This window comes from Ceratotherium simum, chromosome 3, assembly GCF_057802395.1.
Source record: "Ceratotherium simum simum isolate JZ-2026a chromosome 3, ASM5780239v1, whole genome shotgun sequence".
Taxonomy (NCBI): domain Eukaryota; kingdom Metazoa; phylum Chordata; class Mammalia; order Perissodactyla; family Rhinocerotidae; genus Ceratotherium; species Ceratotherium simum.
In genome coordinates this window covers 72,695,158-72,716,232 of record NC_141902.1, presented here as the reverse complement: position 1 = coordinate 72,716,232, position 21,075 = coordinate 72,695,158, and the positions used below count along the sequence as shown (strand labels likewise).

General features: G+C 39.0%; 1 protein-coding gene across 2 annotated transcripts in view; it reads right to left on the bottom strand.

Moving 5' to 3' along the window:
- OCA2 (OCA2 melanosomal transmembrane protein) overlaps window positions 1–21,075 on the bottom strand; it is a 350,637-nt gene that overhangs the window by 278,724 nt on the left and 50,838 nt on the right. For both annotated transcript variants that reach the window (XM_004421907.3, XM_087428803.1), the window contains exon 3: window positions 3,037–3,135. In XM_004421907.3, coding sequence (XP_004421964.2) covers window positions 3,037–3,135 — 99 coding nt within the window. The remainder of the gene's footprint in view (window positions 1–3,036; window positions 3,136–21,075) is intronic.

Sequence of the window (21,075 nt, the reverse complement as noted above, 5' to 3'; positions counted from 1 at the left end):
TTGTAGTGCCGTTAAACTGGTGGGAATGGGCCAGTCTTGACACCACAGAACACTCTGCTCAAGGAAAATCTTCTGGGGTCACTCAAGTCTTCAAAACGAATTGTAGACCTTCAAGAAACATCAGATTGTTCTGAGTTTGTAACTTTCCAATAAAGCTGTTTCTGTCTCAGACCAGCTCCAACTCATTTCAGTATTTGCTTTCTCTTTGAATATGCCGGAGTTCTCAATACCTAGTTCTGTTATAGTCATTCTGAAGCAGGGTGAGTGGTGTAAGACTTTCCTCCTCTATGTAGATATCTTTCTACATCTAGGAGCTGTAGGAAAGATGTTCTACCTAGCTTTCCCACCCAACATTCAGTGAGCATGAGCAGGAGTGGGGAACATCAATGTTGGACTAGATGGGCCCAAGAACTGGACCTATATCTAGAAGGATGAATCAAAGGGAATCACAAACTTTTATCAAAATTACATTTGGGTGCATCGATTTACTTTTGGTTGAATCCCTGAGTTTCTGAGCAATTCCCTCAGTACAGATGCACTTGACTCTAGTCAGGTTGCACCAAAGCCAAGAATTTGCACGTACTGCATGGAATACTCATGGGATCACAATATTAACATAACAGCCATGATCTATAGAAACAAGTGGTGCCACTCAAACCCAGCTAGCTCAACAGTGCATTGTGATTCTCCTGAACACTCATAACTGCTTTACAACTGGTTTACAGCAAGAAAAAAATATTGTCTTATTCATAAGAAGAAGCCCAGAGACACAAATTAGACTGTGTAAAACCAGTATGTAACAGGATAATAAACGATGCTGACAGTGTGCAAACTTTGAAAATAATCAATAATCTTTTCTAACAATTTTGTAACTGAGAAATATACGAGGAATAATATCACAACCGCCTCAACTGCTGAACAAACACAACTGCAGCTAAAATTGGAACTAAGGAAACTGTTCTCCTATAAGTAGAAGGAGGAAAGCTAATGTCAGTGTTTCTAGAGCAGTGCTATGCAATAGAACTCTCCATGGTGACAGATATGTTCTCTGCTCTGTCCAGTATAGAAGCCAAACGTGCTCACTGGCCACTTGAAATGTGCAACTGAAGGACTTAATTTTTAATTTTATGTAATTTTAATTAATTTAACTTAGAATAACCACACGGAAGAAGTGGCCATCATACTGGTCAGCACAGATGCAGGGCATGCTCTGACCTTTGCACCATTAGCTGCACATTCCTGCCCTCACACCCTGAAAAGGACACGTTCTCTTCCGCAAGTATGTAAATCAATGGATGTTATCCTAATAAGCCATTTGTTCAAATTAAAACTACAACAAAATTAAGTTGGCAAAAAGTAAAGCAATAAATGACCTTCCCACCACCAATACCTCAAATAGCTTCCCGCAAAAAAAGCAAAAAGGAAAACACTCTGTAAGAAACCTGACCTACGTTCTGCTCCTCTGAAATGGTTTTTGTGACAGGAGGCACAGCTCAGCACCCTGGGACATGTCTCTGCTCCACGTGCCCAGGACAAACACTTACACTTTATTGGTTTTCCAATGAATCATGAGTTCTAAAATGTCTCCGGTCTTCACAGTTTATCAAGTAATTCAAAGGAAAGCATTAAGGGAATAGATGTGTGAAGTGTTTGTTTTCAAAGTTATTGATTAGGAGAGATGGAGGAGAATTAAGTTATCTCCCTGGTGGCAGGGGCTGTGCTGGGCACTGAGACGTGAGATGAAGAGAATGCAGGCTGGAGGCATAACCGTGGATAACACAAGGGAAAGTTCCAAAGTAAGAGCATGAACGCAGTGTTTGAGAGCACAGGAGAAAAAGTCTTGAATCCTAGGGGATTGGGGGGAGGATCAAGGCTTCACAAAGGAGGTGCCATTTGAGCCCCCTGGAACTTGAGTGGGACTGCCCTGGAGAGCCAGAGAGGGGAGGAGCTTCCTCTTGTCAAAGGGCTTCCTTGGAACTTTTGCAGGGAGACACAACTTGTCATCAGGAGTTACCTGGAGGGAGCCAGATCGTCCTTGCAATGGGAGGTGATAAATCCAGATTCCCACATCCCATCCAGATCCTGGGAATTCAAGTCTTTGGAGAGTGAAGCCAGGAACCCACATGGCATCTGAGCACACCCAGAGAATTCTGATGCACCCTAAAGTATGAAGCACCCCCTCCAAGTTATCGACAGGGCTGGGGAGAGGGTGGGCAGCTTCTCAGAGGGAGGCAAACGCAGGAGACACAGCAGCCCACCTGCTGATGCAGGTCAGCGGGCAGGAGAGGGAGGGTCCATGACGATGTCACCAAGTTTGTAATGTGTGGGGAGCCAGGGGACACCGAGCAGGTGGCTCAGGCTTCCAGAAGTTTGCCTGCAGAAGGAAGAGGCAATGGGGCCAGAGGCCTGGACCAGGGCCCTTCATCCTGGGGGAGAGAGTCTGCAAGGAAGTTATTCTCCAGATCAGCTCTGCTTAGTGATTCCAGAACCACCCAGGTTTGTCCCCAAAAGGACCTGCAAACTTGCAGGAAGTGGAGTTTTCTTTTAAATCATACATTTTTCTATCTCATCACTATTTGACATTTAAGCCAGATAATTCTTTGTTGTCGGGAGTGGTTCTGTGCATTGTGGGATGTTTCCCAGCACCCCTGGCCTCTATCCTTAAGTGACAGTAGCACCACTCCCCTAGTTGTGACAATAAAATATATCTCCAGACAGTTCCAACCTCTCGCCTGGTTGAGAAGCTCTGACCTGGTGAGACGGCCTGTCAGATCTGTGTGCATGCATGAGTGTGCATTTGTGCAATTCAATCATTGCAGGGTTATGCTCATGGTTATTTGGAAATTCATAAGCCACAGAAAACAACCACTAGAATCATGAACATCTACTACCTTGAACTGACAAGGATCTAGCAGAGACCAAACATGTCAAGTAAAAATTCATTATTTCAGGAAGAAATTTTCCAACCTAAGTGCCAAGGGCAATGTACAAAGATTTCTTAATTTTATAAGAAGGAAAAAAAAAAAAAACACTCACCCTTTCTCTTGTGAGGAATTCCTCAGCAAAGGAGTGTTTTCTGTAAAGCAGGGGTCTTTAGACCTGGAGCTGAAGAACTGGGGGAAAGGAGAGTGAGACCTGAAAGACACAGTAAGGAAAAGAGATCACCAACACAAAAATGAGGAATGCCTGCACCAGTAATTGGGGCTAGATTCAAGAATGTGCACAAGCTTCGGTGATAAATTTTACATGAGAATTTGACTAAAGTTATATATGAATTATAAAAAGCTGGAGTTTTAGGAGAGACAATTAGAAACCACTCTCCTCCCCAGCATAAACCAGACTGTAAATGCAAAGCAGAAACTCACATAGGAGACCAGATCCTGTGGCATCCATCCTTTTAGGCTCACTTTAGCATTAACAGTAGATTCCAGCCAACTTTGCCATTCTAGGCAGAACTCTTCATCAAGAAAACCATTTGGAGTCTGATGGGCCCTTTTATACTCAGAAAATTCTATTTCCTAAGATGACAATATTTAAATATTACACATCTAAAATATCCTAATGGCTTCCCTTGGGAGCCCAAGGAGCAGAAGTCAGGGCCAACGGAGTCATAATGAAATGATAACCAGATTGGCAGGGAGGGGGCTCTCAGGGGGACAGAAGCCACAGCTGAAGCAAAGCAAAGGTTCACACTGCATGGGACGCCCCTCCACTGTGCTGGCCTGTCCACTGGAGAAAGGGTCACCACAAACTTCTTATCCAGGTCAGGCACTATTCCAGAGGGAAATAATTGCACAGGCAAAACAGAGCCCACCAGCATATATGGTCACCAAAGGACACATGATGTTTCAAAGCAGCTAGTTTTTCATGAAAAGTTGCAGAAATCATTTTAATTCCTAATTATCAGAAATATGTCATTTTATATAGTGGTACATTGCCTTTCCTAAAGGAGCCCAGGCCACGCAGAGCTGCTGTGGACGCCGTGAAACACTCACCTGGGGAAATAACAGTAATTCAGATCATAAATGCAAAGCAAAAAGAGAATTTTAAGAAAATATTTCCACCCACTTTCTCTTTCCCATTCAAGCTTGCACCTGTGACATAGACAATAAGACTCTGGTCTCGTGAATGAATGAAACTAGGGTCCCTGAGCTGTGTCTAACAACACCCACCACATCACCATCAGAAAAGGAGTCTGTCTCAGGCCAGCAAGTGTCCTCTGGGCACCACCTCCAGGTAGCCCTGGGCACTTCCTGTGGGGAACACAGGTAACTGAGGACTCTGTCCTCAGGGGTTTTAACAGCCGGTGGAGGGCAGCATGGCAGCAAAGAAAGGGTACAGTAGATTCCCTAACTAGGACAGATGAGAGCGGAGAGGTGGAAGATGAATTCTGCCTGAGGGATTTAATAATTAGTGTACTTTTAGCTGTTGAAATTGGCTTCAACAATTAGTTGGGCTTTTAAAATTTTCATCTCTCATAACTGTAAATCCAGAAAGACCTCAGGTACATGTAGATAAATGTCTCGATGAGTCAACTAACATCCAGGTATTTTCTGTCGCTCCCTGGGGTGGTTTGTTACAGAGCATTACTGGAAGAGCTGTTACGGTAAACTTACTCACATTATTTAACAACCCTGAGCTTCCATTTTCTTAGCTGTAAAATGTCGATTAAAAGAAAAAAATAAAAGCTCAGTTTTGCTGCATTAAATAAGGAGATGTAAATGGAAAGTGTAAAGAAAGAGTTTGGCTATCAATTCAATTTTTTCCATTAGACTATGAGCTCCTCCTGGATGGCTGCCACGTTATTTCCATCTTGTTTTGTCTTGTACCTTACGTGGTACCCAGTTCAATGTAGGGTCTTAAAAAATACTTCATAATGAATGAGTTAAACCCCAGTGATCATAGCTTGTTTGCGTGAGATTGGTTTTTTGACTTAAAACGGTTTTCTAAACCATTAAATCGATAACGTGCTTAAAATCACCATTGACCCTCTAAAGAGTGGAGAATGACCACGAGAGCAGAGGTGCTGTTGCCCCTTAGAGAGCACAACCCACAGGCTCTCAAAAGGGCTCACAGTGACACCACATTGCACAACGCAGAGAATTCACCTTGTTGCCAGGAAGAAGGAAAATTAGAAATGGAGGAAAGTCAAAAGTGCAATTTTATTTTCTCTGAGGTGGCCATATCCAGCTGATCTCATGATTTAACATTTCTGTTGCATTTTATGTACACAAAGTATTTTAAAATTGTAGTCAAGTGTACAAAGAGTGGTCTCTAAGCTTTTATATCTAGTTATGTTTCTAAAGAGCCAAAAATAAAATGAGTTTCACTAGGAAATTTCCCGAAGAGACTTTGGGCCATTCCAAATTTAAACTTAATTTGACACTGTCCAGATATTATTTTCCATTGTTCCAAGTCTATGCCTCTGTGTGAAGAGGGGAAGCACAGAGAGGCCTTCAGGCACCGTTACTTGACAGGATCCCTGGCCTGCCATCCTGGAGGATAGAGAACTCAGAAACTACACATAGAGAAGATTCAGGATTGCCTGAGAAACACATATTCCAGAGTCTGGAAATAAAAATGGCAGTCCACAGAACTGAAAGGCCAGTGTTTCTCTTACTGTTTTAATTAAGATAGAAAATATTGATGAGATCTACACTATTCCTGACCTTTACTTCTTATGAAAAAAAGAAATCACATTAACATTTCTCGGACCTCACATCTAAGCCTTGGTGCTTTCAAAATTCACAAATTTCAACAGTATCTACTTTCCCCCGTGCCTCAAAAACTCTATGTATACATTTGCAAAATTCATATGCGCCTGTAAATTTATAAGTGGGCAATACTTATTTTGAATAACTTGGAAACTAAAGAAGAGGATAACAAATAAAACAATTGTATATAATTCTATAATTCAGAGATACCAGCTTTTAATATTTAAAAACTTCCTTTCAGTCTTTTTTTTCTATATATAAATGAATATTTTTAAAGTCAAGTTCAAATATATGTGTGTATAGACATACATTCACATACATAAATTGCTTTGTCCTCTGTTCAACTTAGTCATGTCATTAGCATTTCCTGTGTTATTAAATATTCTCCTACAATATGATTTTAATGTTGGAATCATATTCCATTACATAGATCAGCACATTAAGGTTGACCATCCATTTATTGTTGGAAATTTAGGGAATTTCTAGTTTTTCAGTAAGATAGGTAACAAATGTTATGAGAGTCCTGGTAGATAAGTCTTTGTGTGTGCCTCTGATAGTTCCTTAGGACAGATTCCTACAAGTGGAGTCACTGGGTCTAGAAGTGTCTTGGTGTCAATGATCCATAGAGAGCCTGCCTCTATTACTGTGCATTTCAGTTATGTGAGGTGTTGAAATTAATAAAACAAAAACCTCAAATAAATTGGAGTCAGGAAGACCTGTAGGGGAAGCTCTCACACCCTATCACACATTGTCAATTACACCAAACAGGAAGAGACCTACACTTGCATCTTTGACAGGAAGTAAAACTACTCTACTACTGAAGAAGATTTCTCTCCCCAACCAGCAGCAGCCCAGCCAATGAGAAACACCACAGCTCAGCCAATTAGAAGCCGCTGCTGCCCTGAACTGTTACTTTTCCACAATGGACTTTCTTTAGAACAGCCCCTCCCTACTCCTCCTTTTTCTCTATAAAAGCAAACTCCCCTCCTTTGTTGTCTGGATTTGCCTATGGTTCACCATAGCATGCACATCCCAAATTGCAATTCTTTTGGCTATTCCCAAATAAACTCATTTTGAGGATAAAATAACAGGCAAATTTGCCATTTAAGTTGACACACATAGTGTCAGAAAAGTGGGATCCAAAGGAGGCAACCTCAGAGAGAAGGCGACCACCAGAATCAAGTGAGGTACCCACACTGAGCCCCTTGTGCTCATCGCGTCTGTGAGTTGCTCCGTGCTTTCAGTTTGGTGAGTCTCCTCTTAGATTTCGAGCTCTGCTCCCTTTGAGCTCTGAGCTCTCAGACTTTATTTGGGATCTGGAGAGGCTTTATCCTCTTAAGGGAGGGACTGTGTCCTCCGGTTTAAGGCTCTGTCCTTGGGTTCAAGGCATCATCCTTGGTGAGTACTCAGCTATTTTCTGAAGGTAGCACAGTTCCTTTCAGGGCTCAGGCTTGCTGAAAATCCAGGAGCTTTTCTTTGGTTTTCTGATTCTTTTTGGAGTCAGGGCTGGGAATCCAGCAACTTTCTTTTGTTTTTAGATTCCTTTGGAGATCAGGGCTAGGACTCTAGCAACTTTCTTGGGTTTTCTGAGGAAATTTCAGAAATGGAATCCCAGTCACCTAAAAGTTCTGAAGGAAATCTTCCGTCACGGGTGCCAGCTGGGTTTATGTTTAAGAACTATGGGCCCCCTACATGTACGTTTTTAACTAAAAGGGCCAAACTGACCCAAAGCAGTCTGGAATTGCAATGGCCCTTATGGGAAACTTTCAATCTCCCCAAACTAGCTTTTCTTAAAACCAAATTGGCAGACCGTGGCTCTAAAATTAAGGGAAAAAATGGTATGTCTATTTTCACTGGTACTTGAAGGCTTATGGATATGCACAAAGCTCTAAAATTGCATCATTATGAGATACATTGTCTAAATTAGCCAAAACACTGAGGGAGAACAAAATGGCTTCTGAAGGCTCATGTTCCCCTTCCTCTTCTTTGTCTCAGGCGCCATCTTGTTTGTCTTCCCAGACTCCTTTGTCTCAGACTCTGCCCAAGCAGCCATCTTGTGCTCAAGCTCCGCCATCGGCACCATCCTCCTCTCTTCCCCTCTGTGAAAACCTGCCCCTTTAAAATCAGACCCTCTGAGGATTCAAACGCAGGGCCCATAATTACTATTTCTAGGTTAACTGGAGCAAACAAATAACCAGAAGGAAAATTTTAAATAGCAATTACCCTAGACTTTTGATAATAGACAAAATGACTCCAAAAATAGCCCTAAAGGGATCCTTACAACATGTAGGTAAAATTCATTAGTAAAAGACTTTGGCCATCTGAAGAAGTAACTGATGGTGCTCAGGGCAAGCTGCCCCAGGAAGCACCACTCTGGTATGCGGATTATTTCGAGCTGAAGACAATAAGGATATTTGACCTCCCCCACTAACTGCCTAGAGAATCTGGCATGGTGGCTCATTCCTGGAACAGATCTTCTATCATGATGGCTATAAAGATAATGTAAAATAGATGTTGCAATGGGAGGGGCACCAAGCCCCTTTTATCAAAAAACTCTATCTCTCCCTGACCAAATTATCAATAGATGACCCTGAAAAGAATTGTCCTTCTGCCCTCTGAAGTCCCAGGCCACTACCCACCCCCAACACGTTCCTTCGCCTTTAGCTGCAATACTTAAGCAAGCAGCTTAGACAGAGGGACGAGTTGCTCATTTCTGAGTTTCTCCAATGTATACATGTTATTAAACTTGGTATTATTTTCTCCTGCTAACCTGTCTTGTTGATTATTTGGCCAGCCAGAAGAACCTTAAGGGAAAGGGCAGAGGGAGATTCTCCCTCTTCCCCCTACATAACCTTACCTTAGTTCATCTGCCAGAAATACAATTTGGATCCAACTATTCTTTTGAGTTTTATACCCGAGACATGGCTAAAAGATTTAAAATAAAAGCTATGAGATCTCTGTTTATGTATGTGTATGTATGTATCTTATAGAGATGTGATATTTTTCTACCTCTGGGTGGTAGTATTGCTAGAATTGATTTGTAAAAAGCTCTATTTAATTGGCTTGAAAATAAGTGCTTATAAATTAAGTATTCCTAAATCTCAGAAATATAATAGAAACTAACTCAAATGCTTTTCAAGTTTACATGACCTAAAATAAATCTTTAGTAAATAAAAGCTAGCTTAAGGCTGTTGGTGTAAATAAAAAACAGGCATGTCTTCAGAGTTGTTAGTATTGGTGTAATACAAATGTGCAACTTTTTTCTCTGGCTGGGTTTACTAGTCAAGCAGGCACAAGCTGTCTTTGTTACAAAATTTGTCACCAAGAAAGTAACTTAAGGTGATGGTTGGCTATTTAATGTCTAATCCAAGCATGATTGCTAAAAGCAAGTAAATAAATATAAATAAGATCGAAGTTTATACTAAGTAAAACTAAATAATGGAGAGTCATTGAACATCTAAATCGTTTTCCAAACAAGATAAAATACTAAAACATTAATTATGGAACATAGGTTTATCTATTTTTGGTTTCCTATTGCAGAGAAACTAAAGATATTCGAGTCTGTTAATGAACATGTTTTAGGCGAGGCTCAGAAATTTTCTATGAAAAAAGGCACATGTTTCTAGAAATTTATAGAAGGTATTTATAAGTTCACTAAGCTGCAAAATGATAATATAGTTCACAACTACTTACTTCCAAGTTTTCACTAGAAATTAAGGATTCTAAGGGTTAAGAATACTAAACAATATATGTAATAATAAGGAAAACATCTCTGTATGCAAGGAAAGTAGGATGTGTATTTTGATTAAAGAAAGTATGAGGAATGGAAATGCATTTTGTTGAGGGTAAAGAAAGTAATTTTGTCTTAAAGACAGGCTGGTTATTTTGGAATGGGAAAAAGAAAAACATAGGACAAAATCTGAATGTAAAAATAAAGTTATGGAAGGTTTATGGAAAGGGATCTTGGAAGAGGAATTTAATGTGTGGTCAAGCTGGCTAAGATTAAGATGAATTTATTAAAACAAGTTTTAATATCAAAAATAAGATGATGCAAAATTAAAAATTGGCTTTCTTTTCTGTTAAGAGGACAAGACTTTCTTGGCTGTTGGTCTGCTCTTGATAACAAACTGTGAAAGCTTCTTTACCCTTAAGCAGTATGCCTAGAAAACAGAGATTTTGTGTTTTGTCAAAATAACTTCCTGTGTTGTTTCTATCAGGTCTTTAATTACCTTAAAAAACGGAGTCTTCTTAGTATTGAACGAGTTAAGTTTTGCTTACAACTACGTAACTTTTTATATTTGCCTTTGAAACCTGTTATTGTTATTTTGGTCAAATAGATACTTAGGTATTATTTCATAATGATCTGTGATCCTGCTTGGTCAAATGTCCAATCTTTTGATATTTTTGACAAGCTTCCCAAAATATTCAAATTCTAAATGAAGTCTTTTCCACCTGGATGTAACTTTGGGATTTTTCCAGATGGCACATGGGACACCTTAAAAGATTTATTCACTCTCCTTATAAAAAGAGAGATATTACACTAATTAGGCTTATTTACTATGTCAAATTACATAAGAAGCATGGTTGAATAAGTGATAATAAACCTTTTTAGGTTACATCGTATGGGTGAATGTTACTAAAAAGTGTTCAAGAAATTGTATGAAATTCCTAAAAATCTGATATGTCCTAAGATAATGTTATTACTTGTAATTCTAGTTACTATCTAAAATGTATGTCACAAAAACACCCAAATTTTCTTGTCAATTGTATTTAGCCATTTCCTTTTTTTAAAAAAAGTCTTTTGTCAGTTACAGTTATTGTTTTACTCTGATGCTTTTACAAATATGTTTCATTTTCAAAGAGATTCATGAAAATCTCTGGAATACAGGTTTTGACAACTTTAATATCATAACACTGAACTGGGTGGGGGTTTCTGGAATTTGAGTGAAAGACTGATTGCTTTGATGGTTTGTTTTCCAGATATAAGGATCCCTTTTTCTCCTCTCCTTTAAGCTGTCTATAACTTACAGGAATTTGGTAAAGTGTATCTTTGCAATAAGGGTTGAAACATTTATCTTTTTCTCTCTATCTGATCCCCCCAGAATTCAGAAACTCTTAAGTATTCTTTTCATGACAATAGGTATTTGCATGGGCTCAGCGAAGGTCTGTTCTCCTTGTAACAGAACACAATTAGAAATACTGACTACATTAACAAAGCTTTGACTAGAATGGCATATTCAATAAAGATGTACACAGACTCAGAAATGACCAGACAGCTTTAAGGAACTGCTTGGAAAAATTGGCCTAGTACTTGCTTATGAGGTTTCAGCAAAACAATCTTAAAAAAGAATTTATATGGTCACTATTCTTGCTGCATTTATATAAATAATCAGGCCAAGTTTAATAAAAGTTTTTATTTTAAAAAATGGGAGTTGTGAAGAGAGAAATTTATTTGCCCCTTTATAGATATTAAATTCTAGTCCTATTAATTGTCTGTAAAGTTTTGTTATATACCTATAAACTGGACTGGATCCTAAATTCTTCTAGTTTCCTTACATGTCTGGATATGATACTCCAAACTGATGTTTCCAATTTTACTTCCCTTGAAATCTCCTTGGAAGGGACTATACTAGGTCCCCCTCACTACCCAGATGGCAGCCAAACTTCAGGAACTCAAGCCTTGGGTACACATCTCACAGATAAAGAAGGCCCCACCTGATATCTGGTCTTGGACAAATGCTGGAAACTCCAAGTCAATTTGACTAGGAAGAGAAGCAGGTGACATCTGAGGCAGACAGCCTTCCCAAATGACTGGACCAGGACTGCACGCCCTCTTCTCACTGTTGTTTCTTACTTTATTTTCTCCTTCTCTTTCCTGGAAGGACAATGCCCTTGCCCACATTTCCCAACCCCTTGTGAAAGGGGGAAACCTCTCTAATTGCTGGATTTGCCATCAGAAACCTCAAACTGTCCAAGACAGTAATGACCCCTTAGTTCACCCTATAAGTAATTTCACTGGGATTCCGGATGCTGTTGTTTGTCTAAATTTCTCTGCTGGCCCCTTTTACCAAGTCAGGGTGCTAAGCCTGCCTAAACTTGTCCCTTGCTTTAATTTAACCCAGCCTTGGGAGAGGTAAACAAGATATTTCTATGAAAAGTTTTGTGGGACCATCAATATAAGTTGAATCATTTGTATATTTCTTAACATGTCCATGTGTTTAGGCAACCTCTCAGTATGTAACAACATAGTATCTGAGCCTTGTTATATAATGCTAACACCTCTATGCCAATGAATGAATCTACAGATGATATCACTTATGCAGGAGCTTTATGTACACACCCTGGTTACGTCTTCATCTGTGGAGGTTTCAGTAATGGCCTTATGCGTGGGCAACTCATTGGCTTAACAGCAGGAGAATACAAGGAAAGTGTGCCCTTGCTGTATTCACTGTCTTGTTCTCTCTGCATAACCAAACAGAGGCCTCTCATTGGTCTTGCTCATTGAATCTCCATAGTTTCTTTAAACAAGAACTTCCAGGAGGCATGCGTGACTCTGGGTTTGCCTCCATGGGAAGAGCTTTCTTCCCGTGGATGGGAGTAAGTGCCAACGAATGAATGACCAGGAATCTCTCCCCGACATTAGAAAAGTTGGCTGACTCCACAGCCAAAGCAATTTCAGCTCAGCAACAGTCATTTACTCACTGGCCAAGGTAGTTTTGGATAATCGTACAGCCCTCAATTATCTACTTGTTGAGCAAAGAGGTGTCTGTGCAGTGGCCAACACCTCCTGTTACACATGGATAAATGCCTCTGGGGTAGGAGTAACACAATTACATAAGATTAGACAGCAAGCACATTGGCTACAGCAAATTTCACCTAAAAATTCATTATCTTTTGATTTGTCCAGCTGGTTACCTTCAAGTCTGGTTTCCTGGTTTAGAAACAGCCTGCAAAATGGGCTTAGAGTATTGCTCTTAATCTCACTCTAAATATTTGATGTAAAGTTCCCCTATGCCTGTTGAACTTCTGTAAAGATAACATACCTAATAAGGTGATGTTAGCTCAACAATTTGAAATGATTTCCAATGTTTATGACCTTGGACAATGATAGAATTTGAATAAGAAGTGCCTGAAAGTTCTCTCTCCTAACCTTCCTTGTTACTCAAACATGGCCTAAATGGTTTCCAACCACTAAGTACTTCCCCTCCAACAGGCGACATGACAACCAGGAAAGGTCCTTCCTGGCACCAAGGGACAAGACCACTATGTGCAAAGAACCTGACTGTTGATCAGCGATGCTTTCAGAGAAAGACCTTGATCAAAAGGGGAAAATGTGGAAACTAATAAAAGAAACATTAACTAAACTGGACTCAGGAAGGCCTGTAGGGGGAACTCTCATGCCCTATCCTATATCATCAATTACACCAAACAGGAAGAGACCTACACTTGCATCTTTGACAGGAGGTAAAACTACCCTACTACTGAAGGAAGATTTCTCTCTCCAGAAACAGCCCAGCCAACGAGAAATGCCGTAGCTCAGCCAATGAGAAGCTGTTGCCACCATGAACTGTTACTTTCCAACAACAGATTTTCATTTAGAACAGCCCCTCCCTACTTCCCCTTTTTCTCCATAAAAGCAGCTCCCCTCCTTTGTTCTCTGGATTTGCCTGTGGTTCACCACAGCATGCACATCCATCCCGAATTGCAATTCTTTTGGCTATTCCCAAATAAACTCATTTTGAGGATAAAATAAGAGGCAAATTTGCTTTTTAAGTTAACAGAGGGAACAAATTCCTGTCCCCACAGCCCTGGGTATTAGCCACATTTTAGATCCTCAAGTAGTCAAGTTTAAATAGCCAGAATTGATTCAGGTTCATATTGTCAAGAAACCCTGCTGCCGTGATTATTAACAAGACTCATTTGTACCAACCTGGGAGATGGATACAGTGTATTTGGCCACATCTTCCAGCCCTCCTTTGTCCACACCAGTTTCCTCAGCTCCAGACTCCCTAGGTCTTTCTAGATCCAAATGCTTGATAGTCCCATGATGCATATGTCACTTTACTGAGAAAAAAATGATCTAAGAATGTTGAAAATATTGAGTACCTAATATATTAATGCTTCCAAGAGAATTTATATGTCTGAAAGCCAGAAAAGAGACAATGGTTAGTGCAAAGGACATGCTGGGGAGGTGGTGGTTTGGGTATCAGTGGTGAAGGAAGAGGTTTGCTCTCAGTCTTTCTCAAGCCTTATGTTGTGTAGACACCATCAATGCACACACAGCAGTCAGCATGCTTGGCAGGGGGCCCAGAGCCAGTAACAAGGAGTGCAAAGTTCTGTCGTTGGATTCCTTTCTCTCCTTCTCTCTCTCTGACTCTTGTTTGTGGCCTGTTTTCATCCCAGCTTCACTGGCCCAAGCTACCTTTCTAGAAGGAAAAAAGCAAACTAGCAGGCAGAGGAAAAACTGAGTTTGCCCCAAAAGTGATCACACAGAAAACAGCCAAATGTCCACTGACAGAAAGCAGGTCTGAGGAAGGAAAGTGAGCAGGGAAGCTGCCACTCACTCATGTGCAATTTTTCAGAAGGCTTGGGAGGAGATTGCAATTCCTCACCTGAATATAGTCAAAGCCTATGAGAGTCTGTCACTGTTCTGTCCAAGCAGCGCCAGGCCTTTAAGTTTAATTAAGCACAGAAATGACAGCCCATAGTCCAGGCTGCTCAGAGGCAGCATTTGTATTCAGTTGTCAGCAAAGAAGCAGAAAACATGAGGGCAGGTTTCCACTTCTTCAGCCTAACCCCCACCACATGGACTAGTAAAACCAGAAGGCCACAGATGATCCTCTTAGTGTCTACCTTTCTGAATTGGGGGGGAATACACAAAGAGAAGGAAACTGTGAAGTGAGTGATGGTTGATGTGAATGGCTGTGACAGGCTGTGACCCATGGCTTCCCGGCAGGCAGCATGTGCACTGAGGACATACTCTGGACCCCTACCCTGTATCATGGATTCCTTGCCATGGACCTACCTATGTCCCCATCTGTTCAGCTGTAGGGAGAAGAGCAATAGCAGATACTTCACACAGTTACTGTAAGAATTAAATGAGGCACAGTAGCCCTACTGACTGATCCCAGTACCTGCTGCAGGATCTGGGGCACAGCTATGGTTTAAAGTCCAGTGCTCCCAACCAAATAGTAAAATCCCACCATAAAACACCCAAGGTTTTCAGTGTGTCTGTCCTGCATCTGTGTCTGGCACTTCCCCTCACTGGGCACAGAAGGCACACCTTCTGCTCTCCCACTCCATGAACTTTGTTGAGCATCTCTTCAGAGTAGAATTGTTCTCCTTTCAATGTCTCTCCCACAGCTCTTGTCCTCTCACAAGGGGAGGGCATCACCACAGGCATGGGATGGAGTCATCCCTTCCAATACATACCTCTGGAATTGAGAGGCATGGTGTCTGGGACAGACCCAGTGTGGGTGGTGGCCATGGGCTCCATAGTAACACTGACTCTTATAATGATCTTGAGAACAAAATAAAACCAAGGAATTCATTTTTTATGAGAGAGAGGAAAATACACCTGTAAGTTTTTCTTTATGTTTGAATACAAAATAATAGGGAGAAAGAAGCATCAGATACAGCTGATAATTTAAAGAGTTTATCAGATATACTGAAACCATGTTTCAATAATTTAGGTCCATATAAGCCATAATGAATGTTCTCAAATATCATTCTCCTATTATTTGTAATATGAATAGCTGAAGAGAAATGTCATTCCTTTGATCATTTACATGTAGGTCCTCTATTACAGTTTCTAGAATGAGAATGAGCTGGCATAAATAATTATTTGGAGGTGACTTTCATTGATAGCTCTGAAGCTCTAAGGCATGTCTAGGGAAATCCAAAGGCCATCATCTGGATTGACCAGAACGGCTGGGAATCCCCAGCTTCATCCTGAAGATCAAGACTGGATGTCTCCATGACTTACTTTACTTGTACATAACCTGATGTAAAAACCTGTGGAAGAACCTCAGCCTGGAGGCCTCTGGCCACTTCTGCAGACCCAATACCTGTTCCTTTAGATCTGGAAGGGGGTCAAAAAGAGTTGGTGGACTAAGCCTGGAACAAGGGACAGTGCAAAGATCAGCCCATCTTTCTGTAGTGGGCCAGTATGCACATTCTAATCATCTAAGGCCATGTCAAGAGATGAAGCCACAGAACAGGGTGACTACAGACCTGCAGGCTCCTGGGTCAAGAGATAAAAGGTGGAGATGTACAATAGACCATCTAAGATACTCAGAAGAAGCTGGAGTGAGACTCCTTGGGAAATGAAAATATTTAAAAGCAGCCAGGTATATCAGGGATTTGAAAAAGCGAGACACAGAACAAATCAAGATACATGCTCAGAAAAGACCTGAGAAAACTTTAAGCATTCACCTCAGGCTAGTCCCTAAGCTCAAAGCATGCCCAGCTAATTAGCGAAGGAGTGCCCCAGCACAAAAGCACAAAGCCAGCCTGCAAAACATGGGCAAAGAACTAAAGGAAATTAGGCAGATGATGTATGAACAAAATGAGAAAGTCAACAAAGAGAGAAATTATCAAAAAGAACCAAGCAGAAATTCTGGCACTGAAATATACAATAAATGAATTGAAAAAAATCACTAGAGGTGTTCAACAGCAGATTTGGGCAGGAAGAAGAAAGAATCAGCAAACTTGATGATGGAACAAATGAAATTATTGAGTCTGAGGAACAGAAAGTAAAAAGAATGAAGAAAAGTGAACAGATTCTAAGGGACTTATGGGACACCATCAAGTGGACAATATATGCATTATGGGAGTCCCAGAGGAGAAGAGAGAAGGTCCAGAAAAAATATTTGAAAAAAATAATAGCTGAAAAATTCCAAAATTTGATAAAAGGTATGAATCTATAAATTCAAGATGCTCCATTAACTCCAAGAAGCATAAACCTAAGAAGCCCACACTGAGACACTTGATAATCAAACTGTTGAAAGACAAAGACAGACTCCTGAAAGTAGCAAGAGAGAAACAACTCATCATGTACAAGGGATTCTTAATAATATTATAACTTGATTTCTCAGCAGAAACCTTGGAAGACAGAAGGCAATATATGTGGATGATATATTTGAAGTTCTAAAAGAAAAAAAAAAAGCTGTTAGAATTCTATACCCAACAAAACTATCCTTCAAAAAGAGGGAAAAATTAAGACATTCCCAGATAAACAAAAACTGAGGAACTCATTACCAATAGACTTGGCCTACAAGAAATGCTTAAGGAGTCCTTCAGGTTGAAATGAAAGGACACTAAGGAGTAATTCAAAGCTATATGAAGATATAAAGATCTCTTGTAAAGGTGAATACGTGGGCCAATATAAAAACCAGTATTATTGTAATTTTGGCTTGTAAGTCTACTTTTTATTTTTTACAGGATTTGAAAGACATATGCATAAAAAATAATTATAAATTTATGTTAATCGGTACAAAAGGTACAAAGATGTAATTTGTGATATCAATAACATATGGGGGGAAGAACTACACAGGAGTAGAGTTTTTGTATGTAATTGAAGTTCAGTTGGTATCAATCCAAATTAGACCGTTATAATTTTATAATCTTATATCTAACTGCACAGTAAACACAAAGAAAATATCTATAATAAAAGATATACAAAAAGAAATGAGAAGGGAATCAAAACATGTCACTACAAAAAATCAACTAAACACAAAGGAAGGGTAATGGAAGAAGGTAGTAATGGAGGAAACAAGGGACAAAAAGCTTTAAGACATACAAAAAGAAAATAACAAAATGGCAAAAATAATTTATGTATCAGTAATAACCTTAAATATAAATAGACTAAACTCCAATCAAAAGGCATAGGACTAGCAGAGGGATTAAAAAAAAACATGATTCAATTACATGCTTTATACAAGAGACTCATTTTAAATCTTAAGACACAAATAGGTTGAAAGTAAAAGAATGAAAAAAAATATTCCATCCAAGTAGTAACCAAAAGAAACCTGGGGTGGCTATATTACTACTAGACAAAATAGACTTTAAGTCAAAAACTGCTACAACACAAAGAAGAGCAATATATAATGATAAAAGGGTCAATTTTCTAAGAAGATATAACAATTATAAATAACATGTACCAAACATCAGAGCTCCAAAATATATGAAGCAAACATGGACAGAATTGAAGGGAAAGATGTCTCTACAATAGCGGCTGGAGACTTCAACACCCACCTTCAATAATGGAAGAAACCAGACAGAAGATACATTAGGAAATAGAGGGCTTGCACAACACTATAAACCAATTGTACCTAAAAAAAAAAAAAGATATATACAGAATACTCTACCCAGCAACAGCAGAATACGCATTTCTCTCAAGTGCACATGGAATATTCTCCAGGATATGTTATGCCACAAAATAAGTTTTAATAAATTTTAAAAGGTTGAAATCATACAACGTATCTTCTCCAATCACAGTGGAATTAACTAGAAAACAATAACAGAAAGGTAACTGGAAGATTCACAAATATGCTAAAATTAAACAAAACACTGAAACTACCAATGGGTCAAAGAAGAAATCACAAGTGAAATTATAAAATATATGCTCTGAGCTGAATTGTGTCCCCCACAAAATTCATATGTTGAAGCCCTAACCTCCAGCACCTCATAATATGACTACATTTGGAAATGTCTTTAAATAGATGATTAAGTTAAAATGAGGCCATTAGGGTGATCCTAATCCAATTTGACTGGTGTCCTTATAAGAAGAGGAAATTTGAACACACAGAGAGACACCAGAGGTACACATGAACAGAGGGATGACTATGTGAAGAAGAAGAGGATGGCCATCTGCAAACCAAAGAGAAAGGCCTCAGAGGTAACTAACCCTGCTAGCACCTTGATCTTGGACTTACAGCCTCCAAAACAGTGAGGAAATAAATTTCTGTTGTTTAAGGCACCCAGTCTGTGGTATTTCATTATGGTAGCCCTAGCAAACTATTATAATACCCTGAGACAAATGACAATGAAAACACAATGTACCAAAATTTATGGGATACACCAAAAGCAGTACTAAGAGGAAAATTTACAGCTGTAAATGCTTACATTAAAAAAAAAAAGATCTCAAATCAATAACCTAACTTTACCCCTTAAGAAACTAGAAAAAGAAGAACAAATTAAACCCAAAAGCTAACAGAAGTACGGAAATAATAAAGATTAGAGAGGTGACTAATAAAATAGAGACTTGAAAAACAAGAGAATGAAATGAATGAAACTAAAAGTTGGTTCTTTGAAAAGATCAATAAAACTGACAGACCTTTAGATAAAATGACTAAGAAAAAAAGAGAAACTCAAATTACTAAAATTAGAAATGAAAGCAGAAACATTACTACCAATTTTATAGAAATAAAAAGGATTGTAAGAGTATACTAAGAAAAACTGTATGCTAACAAATTGGATAACCTAGGGAAATGGACAAATTCCTAGATATACACAACCTACCAAGACTGATAATGAAGAAACAGAAAGTCTGAATAAACCTGTAACTAGCAAGAAAATTGAATCAGTAATCAAAAACCTCCCAAACAAAGAAAAGCCCTGAACCAGACGGCTTCACTGATGCACTCTACCAAAAGTTTAAAAGGAATTATTAACACCAATCCTCCTCAAACTCTTCCAAAAAATTGAAGAGAAGGGAACACTCATTCTACGCAGTCAGCATTACCTTGACACCAAAGACACTACAAGATACAAGGACATTATAAGAGAAGAAAACTACAGACCAATATCACTATGAATATTGATGCAAAAACCCTTACCAAAATTCTAGCAAATAGAATTCAGCAGCATATTAAAATGATTATACACTATGACCACATGGGATTTATTCCTGGAATTCAAGATGGCTTGAAATATGAAAATCAATCAGTGAAACACACCACATTAACAGAGTAAGAAGGGGTCGGCCCAGTGGCATAGCTGTTAAATTCGCGCGTTCCGCTTTGGCAGTCCAGAGTTCACAGGTTCGGATCCCGGACACGGACCTACTCACCGCTCATCAAGCCATGCTGAGGTGGCATCCCATATAGAAGAGCCACAACTCTACAACTCTGAGATACAACTAGGTACTGGGCTTTGGGAGAAAAAAGAAAAAGAGGAAGATTGGCAACAGATGTTAGCACAGGGTCTATCTTCCTCAAAAAAAAAAAAAAGAAGAAAGTACATTTATAAAAAAAAAAAGAGTAAGGAAAAGAAACCCACATGATCATCTAAATTGATGCAAAAAAAAGCATATGACAAAGTTCAACACCCTTTCATGATAAAAACATTCAGCAAACTAGGAACAGAAGGAAACTACCTCAATGTAATAAAGGCCATATGTCAAAAACTCACAGCTAACATCACAGTCAATGATGAAAGACTGAAAGCTTTTCCCCTAAGGTGAAGAACAAGATGAGGATGCCTGTTTTGCCACTTCTAATCAACCTAGTATTGGAAGTTCTAGCCAGAGCAATTAGGCAAGAAAAAGAAATAAAATGCATTCAAATTGGAGAGGAAGATGTAAAATTATCTCTGTTCACAGATGGCATGATCTTATATGGAGAAAACTCTATAAAGATTACACTCACACAGACACACAACTGGTAGACCTAACAAACAAATTCAGCAAAGTTGAAGGATACAAAATCAACATGCAATGGTATATTTATACAATGGAATTTTACACAGCAGTAAAAACGGACAAACTACAAGTAAACAAAGAAATATGGATAATTGTTAGAAATATAATGTTAGGTAAAGAAAGAAATTTGTAGAAGAATACACACATGATGTAGCTTTTATAAAGCTCAAAAACAAGCAACACTAAATAATACATTGTTAAGGATCCATTTATGTGGCTTTAGATAGATTAGATAGAGAGAGAGAGATGGGCATGCATACACACACACACACACACACACACGAGAATTATAAATATAAAATTCCAGAAAGTGGCCCCCATATTTGGAAGCAAAGAGATGGGGTAAAAGAGGAGCCAATTGAATGGTGAGTGCACAGGGGTTTGTGAAAATTAAGCTTCATAACTTACTGATACGTTACATATATTATTTCGTCTATATAAAATATATACTATCTTTAAAGGAAGAATAAACTTACCAACTTGAACAGAAGGGAAGTTACGCACAGAAAAGAAACAGTACAGAGATGATTAGATAGAAAATTGGAATTCAAGAAATAAGATTGGAGGCTGTACTAATCCTGAAATACAGGATGAAAATAATATATTTTCACAATATATTCAAAAATATATTTTATAATATATTCAAATAACTGATTATTT